This window comes from Pleurodeles waltl, chromosome 6 (genome assembly GCF_031143425.1).
Source record: "Pleurodeles waltl isolate 20211129_DDA chromosome 6, aPleWal1.hap1.20221129, whole genome shotgun sequence".
Lineage (NCBI taxonomy): Eukaryota > Metazoa > Chordata > Amphibia > Caudata > Salamandridae > Pleurodeles > Pleurodeles waltl.
The window spans coordinates 1,521,593,867-1,521,613,171 of NC_090445.1; the positions used below are offsets into that span (position 1 = coordinate 1,521,593,867).

At 45.3% G+C, this 19,305-nt stretch overlaps 1 protein-coding gene across 1 annotated transcript in view; it reads left to right on the top strand.

Moving 5' to 3' along the window:
• Positions 1 to 10,792: 10,792 nt before the first annotated feature.
• The window catches only part of MRPL20 (mitochondrial ribosomal protein L20), a 77,726-nt gene continuing 69,213 nt past the window's right edge, over positions 10,793 to 19,305 (top strand). Inside the window, exon 1 of the mRNA XM_069241057.1 lies at positions 10,793 to 11,003. Coding sequence (XP_069097158.1) covers positions 10,917 to 11,003 — 87 coding nt within the window. The 5' untranslated portion in view covers positions 10,793 to 10,916. The remainder of the gene's footprint in view (positions 11,004 to 19,305) is intronic.

A 19,305-nucleotide genomic window follows, 5' to 3' on the forward strand; every position in this document is an offset into this window, starting at 1 on the left:
CCCCTCTACCTGACCCCTCCACCCTCCGCTTTCCCGCCGCCACCTCCTGCTCGCCCCGACCCCCCTTTTCCCATTCGTCGCCCCACTGCCGCCCCCCGCCCCCAGCTGACCCCTCCTCCCCCCCTCCTCCCTCTTATGGCGGACGCTGTGCGGCCGCGCCGCTGGTGCACTAAAGGCGCGCCAAAGGCAAGCCCGTCTGCGCCCGTCAGCACCTGGACCGCGCCCAGCGCCACGACCCCTGGCCCCCAGCACTCCCAAACTCCACTGCACCGCTACGACCCCATCACCCTCCACGCCCTCAACCCGGGGCGCTCCAGCACCTGCTTCCAAGCCAACCCGAAACGTACCCACGGACCCTTCGCATGTCACACCTGCAAACTCACCTTCCACCGCTAAACCACTACGTCCGCCAGCCCACGCGCCATCAACCACCTCAAATGCATCCTGATCAACACACGATCCGTCCACAAGCACGCCGTTGAACTATGGGACCTCCTGGACTCCACCGCACCGGACGTCGCCTTCCTGTCTGAGACCTGGATGAACGCCTCTTCGGCCCCCGACATCGCCATAGCCATCCCCGACGGCTACAAGATCTCCAGGAGAGACCGCACCAACCAAGTAGGTGGGGGAATCGCCATCGTCTTCAAGGACTCCATCAACAGCACCACCTCCACCGAAGACACCCCCCCTCCTGCCGCCGAACACCTGCACTTCCAGATCCACACCGACCCCAGGACCACACTCAGAGGAACTCTCATCTACCGACCCCCTGGACCACGCGCCCTCTTCAGCGACTCCATCACTGACTTCATCTCCCCGCACGCCCTTGCCTCGCCAGACTACATCCTCCTTGGTGACCTCAACTTCCACCTGGAACAGAACAACGACCCCAACACCACCACCCTGCTCGACAACCTCGCCAACCTCAAGCAACTGGTGAGCACCCCCACCCACATCGCCGGACACACGCTAGACCCCATCTTCTCCGCCAGCAACCACGTATCCTTCAGCCACTCTTCCGCTTTACACTGGACTGACCACAGATGTGTCCACTTCACCTTCCGACGCGAGACTCGCCACCTCCGCACACAACCCATCCCACGTCGACAGTGGAACAAAATCCCCGAGGAACAGCTTCTCTCCACTCTCAACGACAACCAACCCACCTTCTCCTCCGACCCCAACGACGCAGCCCTCAGCCTCACGAATTGGATCACCAACTGTGCAGACAACCTTGCTCCCCTCAGACGCCTCCCAAGACAGACCAACACCAAAAAACCTCTCTGGTTCACCAACACCCTTAAGGAATCAAAGAAAACCTGCTGCACCCTCGAGAAAGCCTGGCGCAAGGACCACACCGCAGATAACATGACTGCCCTCAAGAACGCTACCCGCGAACACCATCAACTGATCCGCGCCGCCAAAAGAAATTTCTTCACAGACAGACTGGACAAAAACAGCCACAACAGCAGAGAACTCTTCAACATCGTAAAAGAGCTCTCCAACCCTAACGCCAACGCCATCACGCCCTCACAAGACCTCTGCAACTCCCTTGCCACATTCTTCCATCGTAAGATCACCGACCTACACAACAGCTTTGGACACCAGACCCAGCCAACCACCACAGAACCTACAACCCGAGCCATCACCCTCAACGCCTGCACTCACATCAACACGGAAGAGACCAAAGCCACCATGAACTCCATCCACTCCGGTGCCCCCTCGGACCCCTGCCCACACTTCATCTTCAACAAAGCCGACGACATCATCGCCCCGCACCTCCAGACCATCATCAACAGCTCGTTTTCGTCTGTTACCTTCCCTGAGAGCTGGAAACACGCTGAAGTCAACGCCCTACTGAAAAAACCTACGGCGGACCCAAGCGACCTGAAGAACTTCCGCCCCATCTCGCTCCTCCCATTCCCTGCCAAAGTCATAGAGAAGACCGTCAACAAGCAACTTACCAACTTCCTTGAAGACAACAGCCTACTCGACCCCTCTCAGTCCAGATTCCGAGCCAATCACAGCACAGAAACGGCCCTCATCTCAGTCACAGACGACATCAGAACCCTGATGGACAACGGAGAAACAGTCGCCCTCATCCTCCTCGACCTCTCGGCTGCCTTCGACACCGTCTGTCACCGCACCCTAATAACCTGCCTCCGCTCCACCGGGATCCAAGGACAGGCCCTGGACTGGATCACCTCCTTCCTCTCCAACCGTTCCCAAAGAGTCTACCTCCCACCTTTTCGCTCTGACCCCACCGAGATCATCTGCGGCGTCCCACAAGGCTCCTCGCTCAGCCCGACTCTCTTCAATGTCTACATGAGCCCCTTCGCCGACATCGTACGCAAACACAGCATCATCATCACCTCCTACGCCGACGACACTCAACCGATACTTTCCCTCACCAAGGACCCCACCAGTGCCAAGACCAACCTGCAAGATGGAATGAAAGACGTCGCAGATTGGATGAAACTCAGCCGCCTGAAACTGAACTCAGACAAAACGGAAGTCCTCATCCTCGGAAACACCCCGACCGCCTGGGACGACTCCTGGTGGCCCATGGCCCTTGGCACCGCACCGACCCCCTCAGACCACGCACGCAACCTCGGTTTCATCTTGGACCCACTTCTCACCATGACCAAACAAGTCAACGCTGTATCATCCTCCTGCTTCCCCACCCTCCGCATGCTCCGAAAGATCTTCCGTTGGATCCCCGCGACACCAGAAAGACCGTGACCCACGCCCTCGTCACGAGCCGCCTGGACTACGGCAACACCCTATACGCAGGAACCACTGCTAAACTCCAGAAACGTCTGCAACGAATTCAAAACGCCTCCGCCCGCCTCATCCTCAACATACCCCGCAACAGCCACATCTCCGCCCACCTGAGACACCTGCACTGGCTTCCCGTCAACAAAAGGATCACCTTCCGACTCCTCACCCACGCACACCAAGCCCTCCACAACAAGGGACCCGAATACCTCAACCTCCGCCTCAGCTTCTACACACCCACCCGTCCTCTTCGCTCCGCCAACCTCGCTCTCGCCGCCGTCCCTCGCATCCGCCACACCACGGTGGGTGGGAGGTCCTTCTCCTACCTGGCAGCCAAGACATGGAACTCCCTCCCAACCATCCTCAGGACCACCCAGGACCACTCCGCTTTCCGGAGACTACTCAAGACCTGGCTCTTCGAGCAGCAGTAACCCCTTCCCCCTAGCGCCTTGAGACCCACACGGGTGAATAGCGCGCCTTATAAATATTTAGGATTTGATTTGAATGTGTGATTCAGGGTTAGCAGGTGAATAGTATTGCGTGGATTATGCTGCGGTGGGGGGACGGTGTAAGAGGGTGCTGTATCTTATTATTTTGAGTGCCCGGCGTGTCGTGTCCATTTAGGTGAGCTGCGTGGTTGCACGTCTTTCGACCTCCTCAAGGAGTCTTTGCCAGTCTGGTAGCTTTTTCGTGGGGTTGCCACGTGTGCTAGCTGTATGCAGCCCCTGTTCTTCTGCTGGTATCCCTGTACGCAAGTCAGAAAGCGATAATGTTATAGGTAGAGTTGTGTTTGACTTCCAACACATAGCTAGGCAGCGTTTTGCCAGGATAAACACCAGGTCTATAAATCTATTAAAAGGTTTGCGGTCTGTCTTGCGAGATGTGATCCCTATTATATAATGTGGTCCCTGTATGTGGAGTTGGTCTCCTACTATTGCGTTTAAGATCCCAGTAATGACTCCCAGTATGATACCACATGTGTGCATGTCCATACCTTGTGTATGAAATCAGCGTCCATTGACTGGCATCTTGGGCATATATCTACCGTTCCTGGATACATAATCGCCAGTTTATTGGGTGTGAGGTAAGTATGGTGCAGGTAGTTGATTTGCATATATTTAAGTCTGGCATTAGTGGATATGATCTTTGGTACTGAAAGGCATTGTGACCATTGTTTATCATATCATTATATTAAAGGCGGATTGCCAATACGCTTTAAGCGCCTGAAAGGTTGTTCCTTGTCTGTGCGTATGGCATTGTATATGTTAGTAACAGCTCACTGTTACTCCACCCAGGGTAAACAGTACCTGGAGTAATTCAGAGGATGCCGGTTCCCGGTGTTTTCTATCCCAATATTGTTTTAAATAATGCATAAATGCGGCATACGTTAGGAAAGTGCCTAGGGGTATGCCATAGTCGTCCTCTAGGCTATCAAATGTGGTCAGTACCTATTCTGAAAAAAGGTCTCCCTATTCTGTTATGCCATCTCTTTTCCACATGGCTTCGTCCGGACAAGAGTGCATGTCTGCACACCCTGGCAGTACCCACAGAGGTAGCCCCGGTGCGTATGGGAAACTAGAGTATTTGGTGCATTATATGTATTCCAGCATTTCTAGGAACCTCTCATTAAAATATTAACTTCCTCCTTTGATGAATCTGGGTCAGGTTTCAGTATCCGCCTCAGTATCTGATTGGGGGAGCAGCTTCTAATGTTAGCTCCCAATTCGTTGATTATGTGATGTCAGCCACTGCATAGGCCATTGGAGTTGGGAAGCTGCATAGTAGTGCTCATAATTTGGTATCCCTAATCCTCCCCTTTTCAGTGGTGCGTATAATTTGTCTAGTGCCACCCGTCTCCTGCCCTTACCCCATATCTGCGCTATTAGCATAGAGCGCATTTCGGCAAACATTTTACAGAGAAGTAAGACCGGAATGGATGAGAAAAAATACAATAGTCTAGGTAGCACTAACATTTTAGAGATGGCGATTTTACCCATTGTGGAGAGGGGAAGTGACATCCAGAACTGCAGTGAAGACCTCATGTCTGTTAGGGTTCTACTGATATTTGCATCTATAAGGTCTCTTTGTGAGTGGTAAATTTTAACCCCTAAGTACTTAATGGTATCAAATGCCCGCATCAGCGGAGTAGCCGGCAGCTGCTCCCATTGTACCCCTGTCAGAGGTGTTAGTGGGAGCAAACAGGACTTCTCTCAGTTTACCCACAGCCCGGATGCCCTACCAAGGTGGTGTAGGAGAGCCATCAATTAATTCAATATCCTAATCTCATTGCCAAGATATATGAGGGTGTCGTTGGCATATAGAGATATGATATGCCAGCTGTTTACAACTCGTAGGTCCCAATCAGAGGCACACCCCCGGAGGGCGTTTGTCAGGGGTTCCATCGCCAATGCAAAAAACAGCAGTGACAAGGGGCATCCCTAACGGGTTCTGCGTTCCATATGGAACAGGTCTGATATCAGGGAGCCTGTCTTTACTCCTGCCAATGGATTGCTATGAAGGAGGGCAATCCACTTAAGGAAGCAGGGGCCAATGCCCATTTTCTGCAATACCAACAATACCAACATCAGGTATTCCCAGCCCAGGGTGTCGAACACTTCCTCTATATTGAGTGATGCGACCCAAGTGTTATCTACCTTCGTTTTCACCCAGCTCATCAGCAGGAACAGGCGCTGAAGATTCATAATCGTGATCCTACCCGGAATAAATCAGTTTTGGTCAGAGTGGATCATTCCCTTAATTATGGGTGCCAATCTATTTGCTAGTAAACAACCAAGAATTTTGTAATCTGCATTAAGCAGTGAGAGAGGGCCGTAGGATCCCATCCGTAAGGGGTCCCTACCTGGTTTAGGTATCCCAACCAGCATTGCCTTGCGCATTGACATGGGTAGTATCCTAGTGTCTGGTATGTGGCATAGAGTTTGATCGGCCTCCCATCAGTTCCAGATGTTTTACTATGCGCCATGTGTTTAAGTGCCTCTCCTATTTCTTAGGCCTGCAAAGGTGCTTCCAAGGCCTCTCAAGCGGCTGGTGGTAGACATGGAATGTTAATGCTATTCAGGAAGGGCCCGATATGATCGCCCTCAGTGTTTTCCGGGGCAGAATATAGTTTAGAGTAGTACAAGCGGAAGGCGGAGTTTATAGATTCCTGTGTGTTAAGTAGCTGTCCATTCCAGTCACCTAAAGGAGTGACTGGGACGTGATCAGCTCTCAGGAGCTGAGCTAGCAATTTGCCAGCTTTATCACCCTCCAAGTGTTTCCTCGCTTGGTATTCCTTGTAGTCTAAGTTACTGAGCCTGTCAACTGTCAAGAGCCTCCTTATAAGCAATACAAGTTTTTGCTAATGGGGCGGTAGCTGATCTGTCTGTCGGTAAGGGCTGTTCGCACCGTCTCATTTCAAATTCCAACCCTTGAAGTTCTCTGCGTAATGTTAACCTATTGCCATAAATCGTCTTAATCGCATGACCCCTGAGCGCTACCTTGAATGCATCCCACTCAAGCCCCGTGTCAGTTGCTGATCCTGCATGTCTCAGAATAGGTTATAATATGGTCTTTAATGGAGTTCCCTAACTATCTTGCATAGCTGTCACAGGGAGTCTCCACGTAGGTATACACAGGGGCGTCAGTTCCACGAGAGCCATAGCTGCAGGGGGGAGTGGTCGATAGTGTGCGGGCGAGATATTCCACGTTGCCAATCTTTGATCTATTATAGTATGTAAATCATGTAGCCCTGAGTAATAGGAATATTCACAGGTGGGAGGGTATAGAGCCCCCCATGCATCTGAGAGCTGGGTGTGTTGTGCCCAACGTCGCAATTGTTATGTAAGAGTCATGGATTGGGCCCCAGTTAACTGTGTTCTCGATGTAATTTTATATCTGGGACACAGTTATAATCACCTCCCCTGTAGCATGGTGCCAATATATTACGCAAGAACGCTGAAGTGAGCGTTTGCAGAAACGTGGCCTGGTTGGGGTTGGGGGCATAGAAGGAGACTATGGAGATTGGTGCACCGTCTAGGTTTCCTTCTAGTATTGCATATTTTCCTGCAGGGTCAGTCCGGGTGTGTAGTACTTCAAGTGGTACCCCATGGGCCACCCAAATAAGAGCCACCCTAGTGTATCTTGAGTACGTGGTCCCCGCTAGTGTGCCCCGCCAGCGCCTGCGGAACTTCTCCAGATCTGGGGCAGTAAGATGGGTCTCTTGTAGTAGCGCCACATGTATTTTATTTCTGTGTAAAAACTGATGCATACAATATTTCTTAACAGATCCTCCCAACTCTCTGATGTTCCATGCCAAAAAACACTATTGAGACATATACTTATTTTATCGTCAGGTCCGTGGTTATTCCAGGGTTTGGGACTAGTGTTGTGCAGAAACTCTCCCCCCTATTCTCCTGTCCCCCACCCGTCTGTTCTCTATTTGTCACACATCCATATATGTTCTTGCAACTATAACTACCTTCAACAACTAAAGCAATCCACTTGCTGTAGTCTGGGTATAGCAGCAAACTCCCCTTCCAAGGCTGTATTGCTAACGAGCTACCAGTCAAAAGCACTGTGATGCACATAGGGAACTCAACTGAGAGCTAAACAACTTTGGATATACCCATAGTGTGTGAGGGGGGGAAAACGTGGTCTGGAGGCTATGTGGTTGTTCTCTAAAGTGAGTAGTGCAATGCCTAGCCCTTACATTGTAGTTATAACCCCTGCCACATATCTTATGCATATGTAGTACAAGCACTCTGTGGTGCGTACTATTGTTCCAGCTTCAGGTAGTGATTATATCATCTCGTCCACTGTTTTTGGGGTAACTAGAGGGAGCCGCCCAGTAGCATGTCCGCTAAGGCCCCATTGGCCCCTAGCATGTCATCCATTGTATGTTCCTGGAAGGACAAAGGTGGGGACGGTGACAGCCCCAGCTGCTCCACCTTCGCAACCACCTGAGCTCTCTCCTCAGCTGCCTACTCTTTGGATGGTCCCGCCTGTGACTAATTCCGGCGTTGGCCCCAACTCCTCCGCCTCAAGCCGCTCATTGTTAGTGCTGTTGCCACCACTGTGGTGTTAGTTATGCCTCTTTTTTCCATCCACATCCAGGCCTCCTCCAGTGTGTTGCAGAATATGGTGGCGTCATTGAACACGATTCGAAGCACTGCAGGAAATTGCAAAGCATATTTAATATTATTGTCTCTGAGGCTGCGCTTCACTGACAAAAAGGAGGACTGTTTGAGTTGTACTTCTAAGGTTTAATTCAGATAGATGTGTACCTGGGAGCCCTGCACCATCCAAGGGCTCTTTGTGTGGGAAACCTGAAGTATATGATCTCTGCCTTGATAATCGAATAGGAGGACTACCACAGGGACCCCTGGGGGGGAGAGGGGGGGTTCTGCGTGGCACCCTATGAGCACACTCAACTGAGAGGAAAGATGAGTGTTTCCCCTGCAGTACTGTTTCTGAAAGCCATTCCTCAATGTATAGGTCCATTCCCTCCACTCGTTCTGGGAGACCCATTATATGTATGCTGTTGCAACGGGATCTGCCTTCTTGGTCCTCTGCTCGCTGACATAGTGGCACCACTTCTCTCTGCAGGACCCTGATGTGCGAGGTGGCGTCCGAGACCGTTGGTCTTAGAGCTTCCACTGTAGATTGTGTAGTATCAACTCTCTTTTAATTTCTTGTGGTCTTCTCGCACGTGGCCCATGGCTATCCATAGAGCATCAATCTTGGGCTCCAATTTTGTTTTAATGTCTAGCACAGCAGTTACAGTCTCTTCAAACCTTTGTGATTGAGCCGCCAGAGTCACTGCCAGGGGTTCAGGCTGTGGATGGGAATGTTCACCAGTCGCGCCATTGCCGTGCGTCACAGGTTCACTCACCATCTGTCTATCCTGTTTTGTGCAGCCCATCTCAGTACTAGAACCAACACTACAGCCTTAGAGGTTAGCTCGCCAGCTCCCTGCTGCAGTTCTCATGATTCGTCCTGTTCAGTGAGGCCTTGGTGGAACAAGCAGGTCCCACAGGAAGGCGCAAGGGTGGTTAAGCGCGCTCCAGTGCCTCCCTCGTGGGCAGGACCTCTGAAATCTCCCTCTGCTGTCTCCTCCACGTACCTCGTGGTCTCAATGGTGCTCCTCCTTCCAGGCCCCAGCCAGCCAGAAACGCGCAGCGGCGACACTGTTCGCAAAGGCTGATCACCCTGCGTTCTCCGTGAGTGCGACGCCCTTAATGGTGTGTGGCGCCTAGGTGAGCGCATTGGTCGGGGCAGAGGCCACCCACTCCTAGGCCTATCACCAGAGGCTAGGCTGCGGGAGCACTCAGCCTGGCTCCCAGCTCAATGCTGCGGCGGCGCGCACAGGGCAGGCCGCAGCAGCGTTCACTCGCCCTTGATGCAGGTTAGCTACGGCCTACCTGCATCAAGAACGCATGGCTGATCACTGGCAGTAGGGGCTTCCATTTCAGTGAAATTACAAGTCCGGGTGGGGTGGTAAATACAGGATGTGCCTATGGCCTGGAGTGGAGCTGCGTTTCAAGCATTCGCTTTGGTTGCCATCTTGGCCTATGCTACCATACAGTTAATTACTATAAGAGTCCCTGGGTCCATACGACTGTAGCTTTTTATAGCTATACACAAGACTGCAAGTCTCAAAGTGCAACCAACAAAACTAGAACCGGACGAAACCTGGGAAAATTGAAAGCTCTAAGCAACAAAACAAAGACCCCCTTGCACATGTACACAACAGCAAATGAACAAGCTGGAGTTGTTAGCTGGCACTCGCATTTCCCTGTAATAGCTGTGGTGCATCATAGCCAGGGCCACTGGAAATATGTGATTGTGCAGCTGCTGCGATTTATACTTAATTACAGATTTGATGCATTAGCCACATAATTCATCATCTGCCACATAATCTGCAAAATAAAACTGTTTTTAAATCCAGCAGTTCAAAGGTTACTAAAAATGCAACAACACCGGTTGCAGAGCAGTGGGGGGGCCTTTGCAAAGTTGGTCTGGTCACCTTTCTTTGTTGCCAAGTTTAAAAATGAAATCATGAATACTACCACAAAATGGGGCAAATTATGCCGCCCAATCTGGTTTATTTTGCCACATAATTTATGCAACACTGCTGCATAATTTGGCCCTTCCCTGCTACGTAATTCCAGTGGCCCTGATCATAGCCGGGTATACCACAGTCTTCTGCTTATAGGTTATTTTCTGCATATATGTTATGGTTGTTTTTATATGTTGCATGTGTTTTCATAGCGCTTTAAACACCTGTTAGGATATGTATGCGCTCCATAGCAGGCGTTTGAAGCCAGACCAAGTCTTCATCTTCTTGCGAAAGTCCAGAAAAGAGAAGAAAGGCGTGCTCAGAAAGTCATGGTGCACAATGGGTCCAGTCTTGCCGAGCAGTGGTTTGACCCGTCTGCCTTCCTCAGCGGTCGAAATAAGAACCAGTTAGGGTGGTGTAGAAAAGGAAGGGAATGGCTGTGATCCATGTATGAAGCAGTCTACATCGGTTGTTTCCCAGCACCGGGAGGCGCGGGCTCTTGCAGATTGAAAACTTAGTCTAGTCTTATTTAATAACGGATTGGAAAAGGCTCCTTACTAGACTCAAAACTTATCTCTTGAGACACCGAACCCTACCTGGCACTGCAATACCCATGACCGTCTCACAAAAACAGATATATTTGTACTTTCACAGTAACCGCCCACTTACGGAGGCGAAAAGAAGAAACGCACGGAAACGAACGCGTATCTCAGAGTCGCAGACACTTCTATGGGGCATCAAAGCCAATAAGAAATGTGAAACTGCTTTTTAACCAATCACCAGCCAAGGCAAATCTCCGACGGTTCTAAGAGTCAATAAAAAGCCAAGAGAGCTAACCTAGCCAATCACAGAATACGTAGCTCTTTTAACCAATGCAAGATCGCAATACTCCTACAAACTAGAGGCAATGGTTCTTTTTGATCGATTGGCTGTGCGCGTCCCAATCTCCGGCTGTGTCCGCTTTAGTCATTGGGCGATTGCCGTCTGTTAAAAATGAAATAAAGGATAGCACATGTTTGTTTGGGAATACCGTACAATCTTGAGAAGTTGTTGACAGGTGGTCACTGCTGACCGAAGCATGGTGTTCCTTAGTTTGTCACGTTGGATACGGAGCAGAGGCCCGGACCGGTATTGGCGGGTGCAGGAAGTGCTGAAGCATGCTCGGGTGAGCTAGAAACGCATTGAGAGACTGTTCTTGACCTCTGATTTCGTGGGCGGTGCACTGCTCGCCCTTCATTTACAGTTTTATATTGCGCAAACTCGGCCCAAGGGCATATGAGCGCTTTATATGAGCACTGATTGCATTATACAAGGGCATATATATTTTTTTTTTTAGGCATGGGGAGATTAACTTGATTTGCCCAGTATCAGTGGATGTTGAGCTGATCCTGATGTATTTCGTAACAGTGCCATCAATGGACAGGTACTGTCTGGTGCTGAGTACTTGCAGTTCTTTATTTTGAAACTTAGACTACCTGCATTTCTCAGCACTGCTGCAATATATTTAATGGGAAGGTACTGATAGGTCTCAGTACCAAATATGTACTTTACGATGTGACTACCGATACTTCTATAATTCAATTTTGAAACACTGCTTTTTCACACATCTTGAACAATCGAGATGTTGTGAAACTAATGCAACAGTAAATGTGTAGCCCATTTTCTACTACGTATTGCTGTTCTGATGAAATATATCCACAGTGCAAAATACATATCACTTTTGTAAGAGAGCACTACACTTCACCACCATTCTTCTGTTTTGTAATTAACAATTAAATGTGTACAAATGGTGGCATAGTGCGTGCACAGTGAAGGGCAGTGAAGATTAGGTAAGCATCTAACTGACAGCACTGTTGGATTTTCAGATGTATAAGTATGTTGTATTTGTGAGTTTCTTTAAGTATTGGGTGTTACTTGTCACTCCTTGATTGCATTCTATTCTGCTTTAGTTAGGGTCCTACTGTTGCTCAGTGAGTCATTCTGGATTTGAAGGATTTGCTGAACAGCAGTTTACCCCGGAGTTCTGTGTATTGGTTGCTTTGTGGGCTTATTCTCTTTGAATGCTGGAATACCAAATAAACCTGTGCTTATCCACCTCTTCATACTTCTGTCATTGAATTACCACATTTTATTAGTGACTGATTAAAAGGACTACAGTGAGGATTACAGACGTCTGTTAAACCCACCAAAGCGATTTCCATTTCATATTTTCTACATTTCTGCCTGTGTTTTGTTTGGCAGTGCCTCTCTTCTCATCAGCTTTTCTGGTATATGCCATTTCATTAAAGTTTCGGTCTTTTAAATATCATCTTTTGGAAAAGTTACAGTTACTTGGAGCTGACTTTGAAGTGTGCGCGCTTCACTTTTGTTTTGTTTAGATAAGCATGGTTATGTTAGCTATGTAGAAACATGATGTCGTGCCTTTGTGCTGTCTTGGTAGAATAATGGGAAATAAAGGTTCAGTAAAACGGTTATTAGAGACATCGTGAAGCTGTGGAGAGTGGCTTACGGGTATTGTGCCAGGTTATAATGTACGTGCATACAATAAATGTGATTTACAACTTTATTGATGCAAAGAGTTTATACACAAAGAATTGGCGACGAGCTAGGTTGGCACACGGACCTATGCGCAAGCAAGATGCCATTAGCTCCCTCCCGTATTCATGAAAAGGCTTATCGCTACACTTGGAAGAGGAACAGCAGCCGATTATGGAAAGAGCCATTTAAACTATTGTCAGTGAGGTGAAGAATTCACGTTAATGTGAATGGACTCATCGCAAGACTCTGAAGATGAGTGGTGACATAAATCACATTATACAACTTTGTGGTTGGAAAACAATACCACCACGTAGCTATTGGTAATGTAAGCAGCAACTTGTTCATGTGAATGAGCAGTATACAGAAGTGTGACTAATTACCTTCTGCACAATACATTTAGAGGGTGGCACGATCACATGCATAAAAAACAAGTCCATCGCCCATAGACAAGTGAAATTACAGGCAGCCATCTTTACACTTTGGGATAAGGAAATAAGGCTTAAAAAAAAAAAAAAAAAAAAAAAGTCCATCGAAAACTGGAAAATACTGTTGGCCATCTGTACACTCTGGGGAAATATATTGAAACTGAAGATCAAATCTATCACCCACAAAAAAGTGAATAATACTGGCGGCCATCTTTACATATTAGTAAAAGTATTGAGACTCACATTTAACATAAATGTGTATATATATAAAGTGAACTAACATCACAACTATTAGAAGTGTATCTACTATACTTTGGTACCATAATTACTGGAAGTACTGCACACAGAAAAACAAAGAAAATAATCTGAAACACACTTTAGTTAAAGTATTATTGCATTAAAGATTTTTTTTTTGTATATACTATAAAACTTTCTTTATGGTATCTTCAAATACATGGAACAGTACTCCACCGCAAACATTTAAGACAACAGGCAAACCTTCAATAAAATAGGAAGAATGGCGTGAATATTTTTGCAATTGCATCTCCACGTTTGATGATGATGATATCACTCTGGAAAAAATATTGCTCCATTGTTTCGCTCCATGTAGATTGAAAGTTTTTATAACAGGATTAACAAGAGACCCAATGTACAAGGTCAAGGCGATGTATTTACTAAAGCACTAGAAGATTTGGATATATACTTTAAACACAGAGTATTCACAGAAGTAGACAGACTCAAGTTTTTCCATAGGAAGCAGGGTAAAGAAGAATCCATTGAAGATTTTGTAGAATCACTAAAAAAATTATCACTGAAGTGTAAGTTTGGTGACCTTCATGATGAACTAATTTGTGACCAAATTGTTATTCAGGCGGCAACTCCTAATATACAGGAAAATCTGTGGGCAAATGTGAAGCTCCTTTGCAGAAAGTGATTGATGTTGTCAAAGGAGCTGAACTAAAGAGGAAATGTGCGAAAGCAGTAATATTAGAACAAAGAGAAAAAACTGGAAAAGAGATAGAAACTGTGGCAAAAGTGAAAGTTTACAATAAGAAATTGGTAATACATAGAGATGACAAGAAAAATCCTGAGGAAACTATTAATAAACAAGGAAAATGTTATAGGTGTGGCAACAGAGGTCATTTTGCGAATGACGAGAAGTGTCTGGCACATAATAAAAAATGCTCGGGGAGCAGCATTGTAAGTCACTTCTACAAAGTATGCAGGAGAAGAAAAGACAAAGTGGCCAAGTCTTAGAGGATTTAGAACCTGATTCCGAAGATTCAGATGAGTATGACACTAATGTGTGTGTTGAACATTAGTGGAGAAGAAAGTTCGGAGGGACAACCCTCAGATGATATGAATTCTCAAAAACAACCAAGTTAACAAAGACTAGATGATAATAAATCATCAAGACGAGACTATGGGAAGTAAAAGAAAGAAACCTCTGTGAAATTGATTTTTTTGGGGGGGGGGGTCAAACTAAAAATAGAAGATTCGGGATCCCCTTTTACAACTGTAAATAGGAATGTATGGGTCGAGAAATTTGTACCTTTTTTGAAAGAAAACATAGAACCATCTAACATCTCACCAAAAAGTTTTACGGGTAAATATAAACATGGTAGAGTTTAGGAAATCAATATTTGGATTCAAAAGATAGAAGAGTGGAAGGAAAATTGTACATGTCTAAGGAAGGAACATCTGTTTTCGGGTGGATAGATAGTGGCAATCTGGGAATGATATTCGACCAGACAGTGAGTCCTAATTGTGCAGTCAGATTGTGAGGTTGAGTCAATGATTGTGGCCATTTTTCCAAAAGTATCTTCAGGTGTAGTTGGGAAACTTAATGTGTTTCAGCACAAAATAATAATAAAGGATGAAGCTGACCTTGTATCCACAAAGCAAGGAATATTCCTATTACGATAAGAGAGGAAGTGGCAAAAAAGTTAGACAAACTACAAGCTGTGGGTATAACTGAGCTAATTGAATTGTCCAGTTTGATGGCGCCATTGGTAATAGCTAAAAAAAAAAAAACAATGGAAAATAAAGATTATGTGTAGATCTTAGAGATCTGAATAAAAATATTCTTGTTAAACAGTTTCCTTTACCAAAGACCAATGAAATGTTATCCATGACCAAATGAGTCAAGTGGTTCAGCCTTATTGATCTAACAAAGGCCTTTTATCAGGTTGAATTATACCCAGATAGAAGAAGGTTGACTGCTTTTGTTACACCCTCTGGATGTTTCCTATTTTTGATTGCACCCTTTGGGTTAGCAACAGCAATGTTTCAAAGATTGATGTATACCACTTCTACGGGGTTAAAGAGGGTTATGTTATTTCAAGACGATAAGCTAGTCATGGGCAAAACTAGGAAAGAACATGGAAAAAAAACCTTAAGTATTACAGATACTGGAAGTGAGAGGTCTTACTGCAGAAATGAGCAAATGCAAAATAGCAAAGGAAAGAGTCATGTACCTGGGTCATGAGGTGAGCAGGGAATGCATAAAATCCAAACCAGAATTGGTAGAAACCATCAGGAATTCTCCATCTCCCAAAAGTACAGATGAAGTGAGGGCATTTATAGGCCTTGCTAAATATTACCTGAAATTTGTGAGAGACTTTTCCAGCAAAACGTACTCTATCAAGCAACTTTTAAATTGTGCAATTAAGTTTGAGTGTTCGGAGGAATGCAAAGTATCATTCAGAGACTTAAGAGGAGATCTGCAAAGCTCCAACCTTACAAGGATTTGGTGCAAATCTCCAAAGCATAGTTACAACTGACGATACTGGACAGGGGTTAGGTGCAGTTTTGACACAGTGTCCTTGATGGTAAAGAGGTAGTAATAGTGTTTGCACCCAGGGCATTATCTCCAAAGAGGAGAAATACTCTGTCATAGAAAGGGAGGCCCTTGCATGCACGTGGGGCCTTGAGCATTTTAGACACTATGTGTGGGGATCATGTGTAACATTGCGTAGTGATCATAGACCCCTCACAAAGGTACTAACCACGAAAGTTATGGCCAGTGCATCTCCAAGGTTAGCATGATTTTCTGTGAGGCTGCTGGGCTATAATTACACAGTACAATATGTGCCCAGAGTAAAAAACAGAACAGCAGATTTCCTAAGTCGATACCTCTGAAAGAAATATCAAGGAGTGAACAAGAGGAAGACTGCATTGCCGATGCACATGAGGAGATTGAGGGTATTACACCAGAGGAATGGACGAATGCACAGAATAACAATCCTCTTGAGAAAAATTGGAGGGGTGGATTGTAGAAGGGTGGTCAAAAAAAGAGTCCTGAACAAGGATGTATATAAATTTAGTGAGCTAAGGCATGAACACTCTTTTTATTATCGGGAAAGTTATTAAGGAATGGTGAGTTAATACTACCTAACAATTTGAGGAGAAGGTTACTTAAGTTGTGCCATGAGGGCCATTTAAGAATTGTAAAGACTAAAATGAGGATGAAACATACATATTGATGGCCTGGCATGGACAAAGACATAGAGCTTGCAATGAGGGAATGTATGTAAGCAACGAGGCAGACAAAATCAAAGACCTCTTTAAACCTCCTTTATGTCCTGTAAGTGCACCAAATATGCCTTGGGGGAGAAAATAGGCATGGACATAAAGTGTCCCATTAAAAAGAAGATACACAGAAGTTTATTGTAGTCATAATAGATAATTTTTCAAAGTGGCCAGAGACAGAAATTGTGTTTAGGATAGATTCAGAAAGAATAGTAAATTTCATTGACAAAGTTCTAATAAGGGAAGGTCTGCCAAAAAATTGTTTGTTAAAAGAAATGGTATTGCACATACAATGTCATTATATCACCCAGAAGGAAATGGAGCAGTTGAATCTTTCAACTGCTCCAAGATAATAAAAGGAACCATACAATTAGCTGCAAATGCTGGGATAGATTGGGAGAAGAAGGTTATACACGTGGTGTGGGCATATAGGATTACTCCTTGCAACACTACAGGATACAGCCCTTTTCACCTTATAAGGGGAAGGTTAGCTATTTCCAAAGACAACTTAGGATGGGTTAGCAGACTCAAGAAAGGTAGATTGGTCACCAAATGCAGTGAGAAACAGATTGATTAAGACAGAGGACGCGTATAAACAATATTATGATGGTAAGAATCACTGCAAAGACGTTAATGTGGTAGTAAGCGATTTGGCGAGAGTACGAAAACCAGGTGTATTGGCTAGAGAGGAGAAGTTTTCATGTCCACTGAGAGTAGAAAAAGTGTTTTCTAATTCGCTTCTTGTGTGTAACAAGATCACATGTTAATTCTAAATCCAATTATAGCTAGTTATTACAGGAAAAGCATAGTGCAGAGGAAAGGACTTCTACAAGGGATCGAAAGTGCACCTTCTCTAAGTAATACAGATGTATCTTCACACATGTCTCTCTTTCCCTCTACTTCTACTTTCTCAGACACTGAAACAAGGACAATCAATCAACAGATGATGGTGATAAAGTCAAGTCAAAAAGAAAGTTTGGGAGATTTGGTAGGAAGGTGAATTTACCAAAACAGTTGAATGACTATATTTGTGAATAGCTATGTGGAGATCGATCCTTATCGGGTTCCACTTATTAGCATATTTATATTATCCATTTTGTGTTATTATATGTTTAATTTGATCAGTTTATCGGGGGAATGTGTTGGGTTTAGATAAGTATGGTTATCTCACTTAGCTATGTAGAAACATGACATCATGCATTTGTGAAGCCTAGATAGAATATTGAGAAATAAAGGTTTGGGAAACCATTATGAGAGACATTGTGAAGCTTTAGAGAGTGGTTTACGAGTATTGTACCAGGTTATATTGTATGTGTATACAATAAGCGTGATTTACAACTCTATTGATGTGAAGAGTTTCTACAACTTTTTCCTGTGCACGCTCTACAGTCGCATGTGCTGCTGCTTGAGTGCCTCATAACTGAAGTATATTCTGGGACATCTCTGTTGGGGGTGGGTGTGTCTGTGTCTTTATGTCACATCCCACAGTGCTTGTTGAGGTGAGAATATTACGGTGCACATTTGAAAAGTTGGAAAAGCACCCTGCGTTATTTTGGGAGCTCTTTGCAGCAAAGTGGCTATTTAGTTTTCAGGCTGCAGACAAGTGGTTTGTGCTCTTTTCATTGGGAGTAGGGTCATTTTATTTTGTGGCCTCTTAGCAGGTGGCTTTCTTTATGGCATCTAATCAGGTATTTCAACTTCAACCAAGTTTTTTTTTTTTTTTTTTTCCCTGCAAATCCCAGTAAAACCTAGTGTAAAATGGCAACAATGGTTTAGAATGGTTGAGAAGTACATTGTCGCTATTGATGGGAAAGATCTTGCCCCTGAAAGAAAAAAATCATTCAACCAGCATGCCAGGAGATGCAGGTCAAGAGGCGTTTGACTGAGCCACCAGCTTGGAAGTTTATTCAGTGGGATGCTTATACTGAGGCTATTAAACGCTTGGAGAATGTTTTACTGAGCAACCAAGCATTATGTTGGAGCTACATAGCTGATTTTTAAAAGGAAACAATTTGCAAATCACAGCATAGATGAGTATATTTGCATTTTACACATTTAGTGTCAAAATGTGAATTTGGTGAAAACATTGACACCTCAGAGACCAATTTGTTTTCAAATGTTTTTGTTAAAAAATAATAATCCAAGAACAGCCTTTGGCTTGCAGGATACTACATTGACAGACATGTTAGACGTTGAGAAAAGCATTGAACATTCTTCTAGGTCCACAAATGCCATAGCTGATGGTACACCAGGCAAAAAGACAGTTCATATTATTTCTGCTAAAGTGAACAATTCTGTGTTTGACAAAGGAAGAAAAGTTCTTATGCAACAAAGGAAACCTGTGTATTTTGGATGTGGTCAGAATACCACTTGGGAATAAACCTATAGGTCCCCCTGTCGGAAACAATGCAACAAATGCAAAAACATTGGCCATTTTTAGGGAGTTTGCAGTGTAACAGGAACACTTCTATTTTAAGGTCAAGATGCAGTGGAGGATTTTGAAGATTATTCTGTTGATAGCTTGGTACTTACAGTTGCTAGTGAATGTCGTGTTAATGAAAATGTATAATTTAGTGCACCATTAGATATGGTTCTTATTGGTGAGATTGGATTGGAAATCATGGTGGACTCTGGTTGACAAAAGCAATTCTGTCTGAAGCTACCTTTTTATATAAGAATAAATTTAACAAGGAGATGATGAGGTCCAATGTTCATCCAAAGGCCTGTGGTGGCCAAGATATTGAAATTTTGGGATATTTTCAGGACACCTTCAGGGATGTGGAATTCCTATCGCCCGACGCCCGGGACATCTTGTTTGGGGTCAAGGGCTACAAGTTTTTATGTTTACTTTGTCCTTGGGACAAGTAGGCCCAACCCCCTGCAGCACAAACCCTTTGGCTGCCTGATTACAGAGAGTGGAACTCTCTGCAGTTGAGTTAATGTGTTTCCAAAAGTTAATGCTGTTCGAACTTG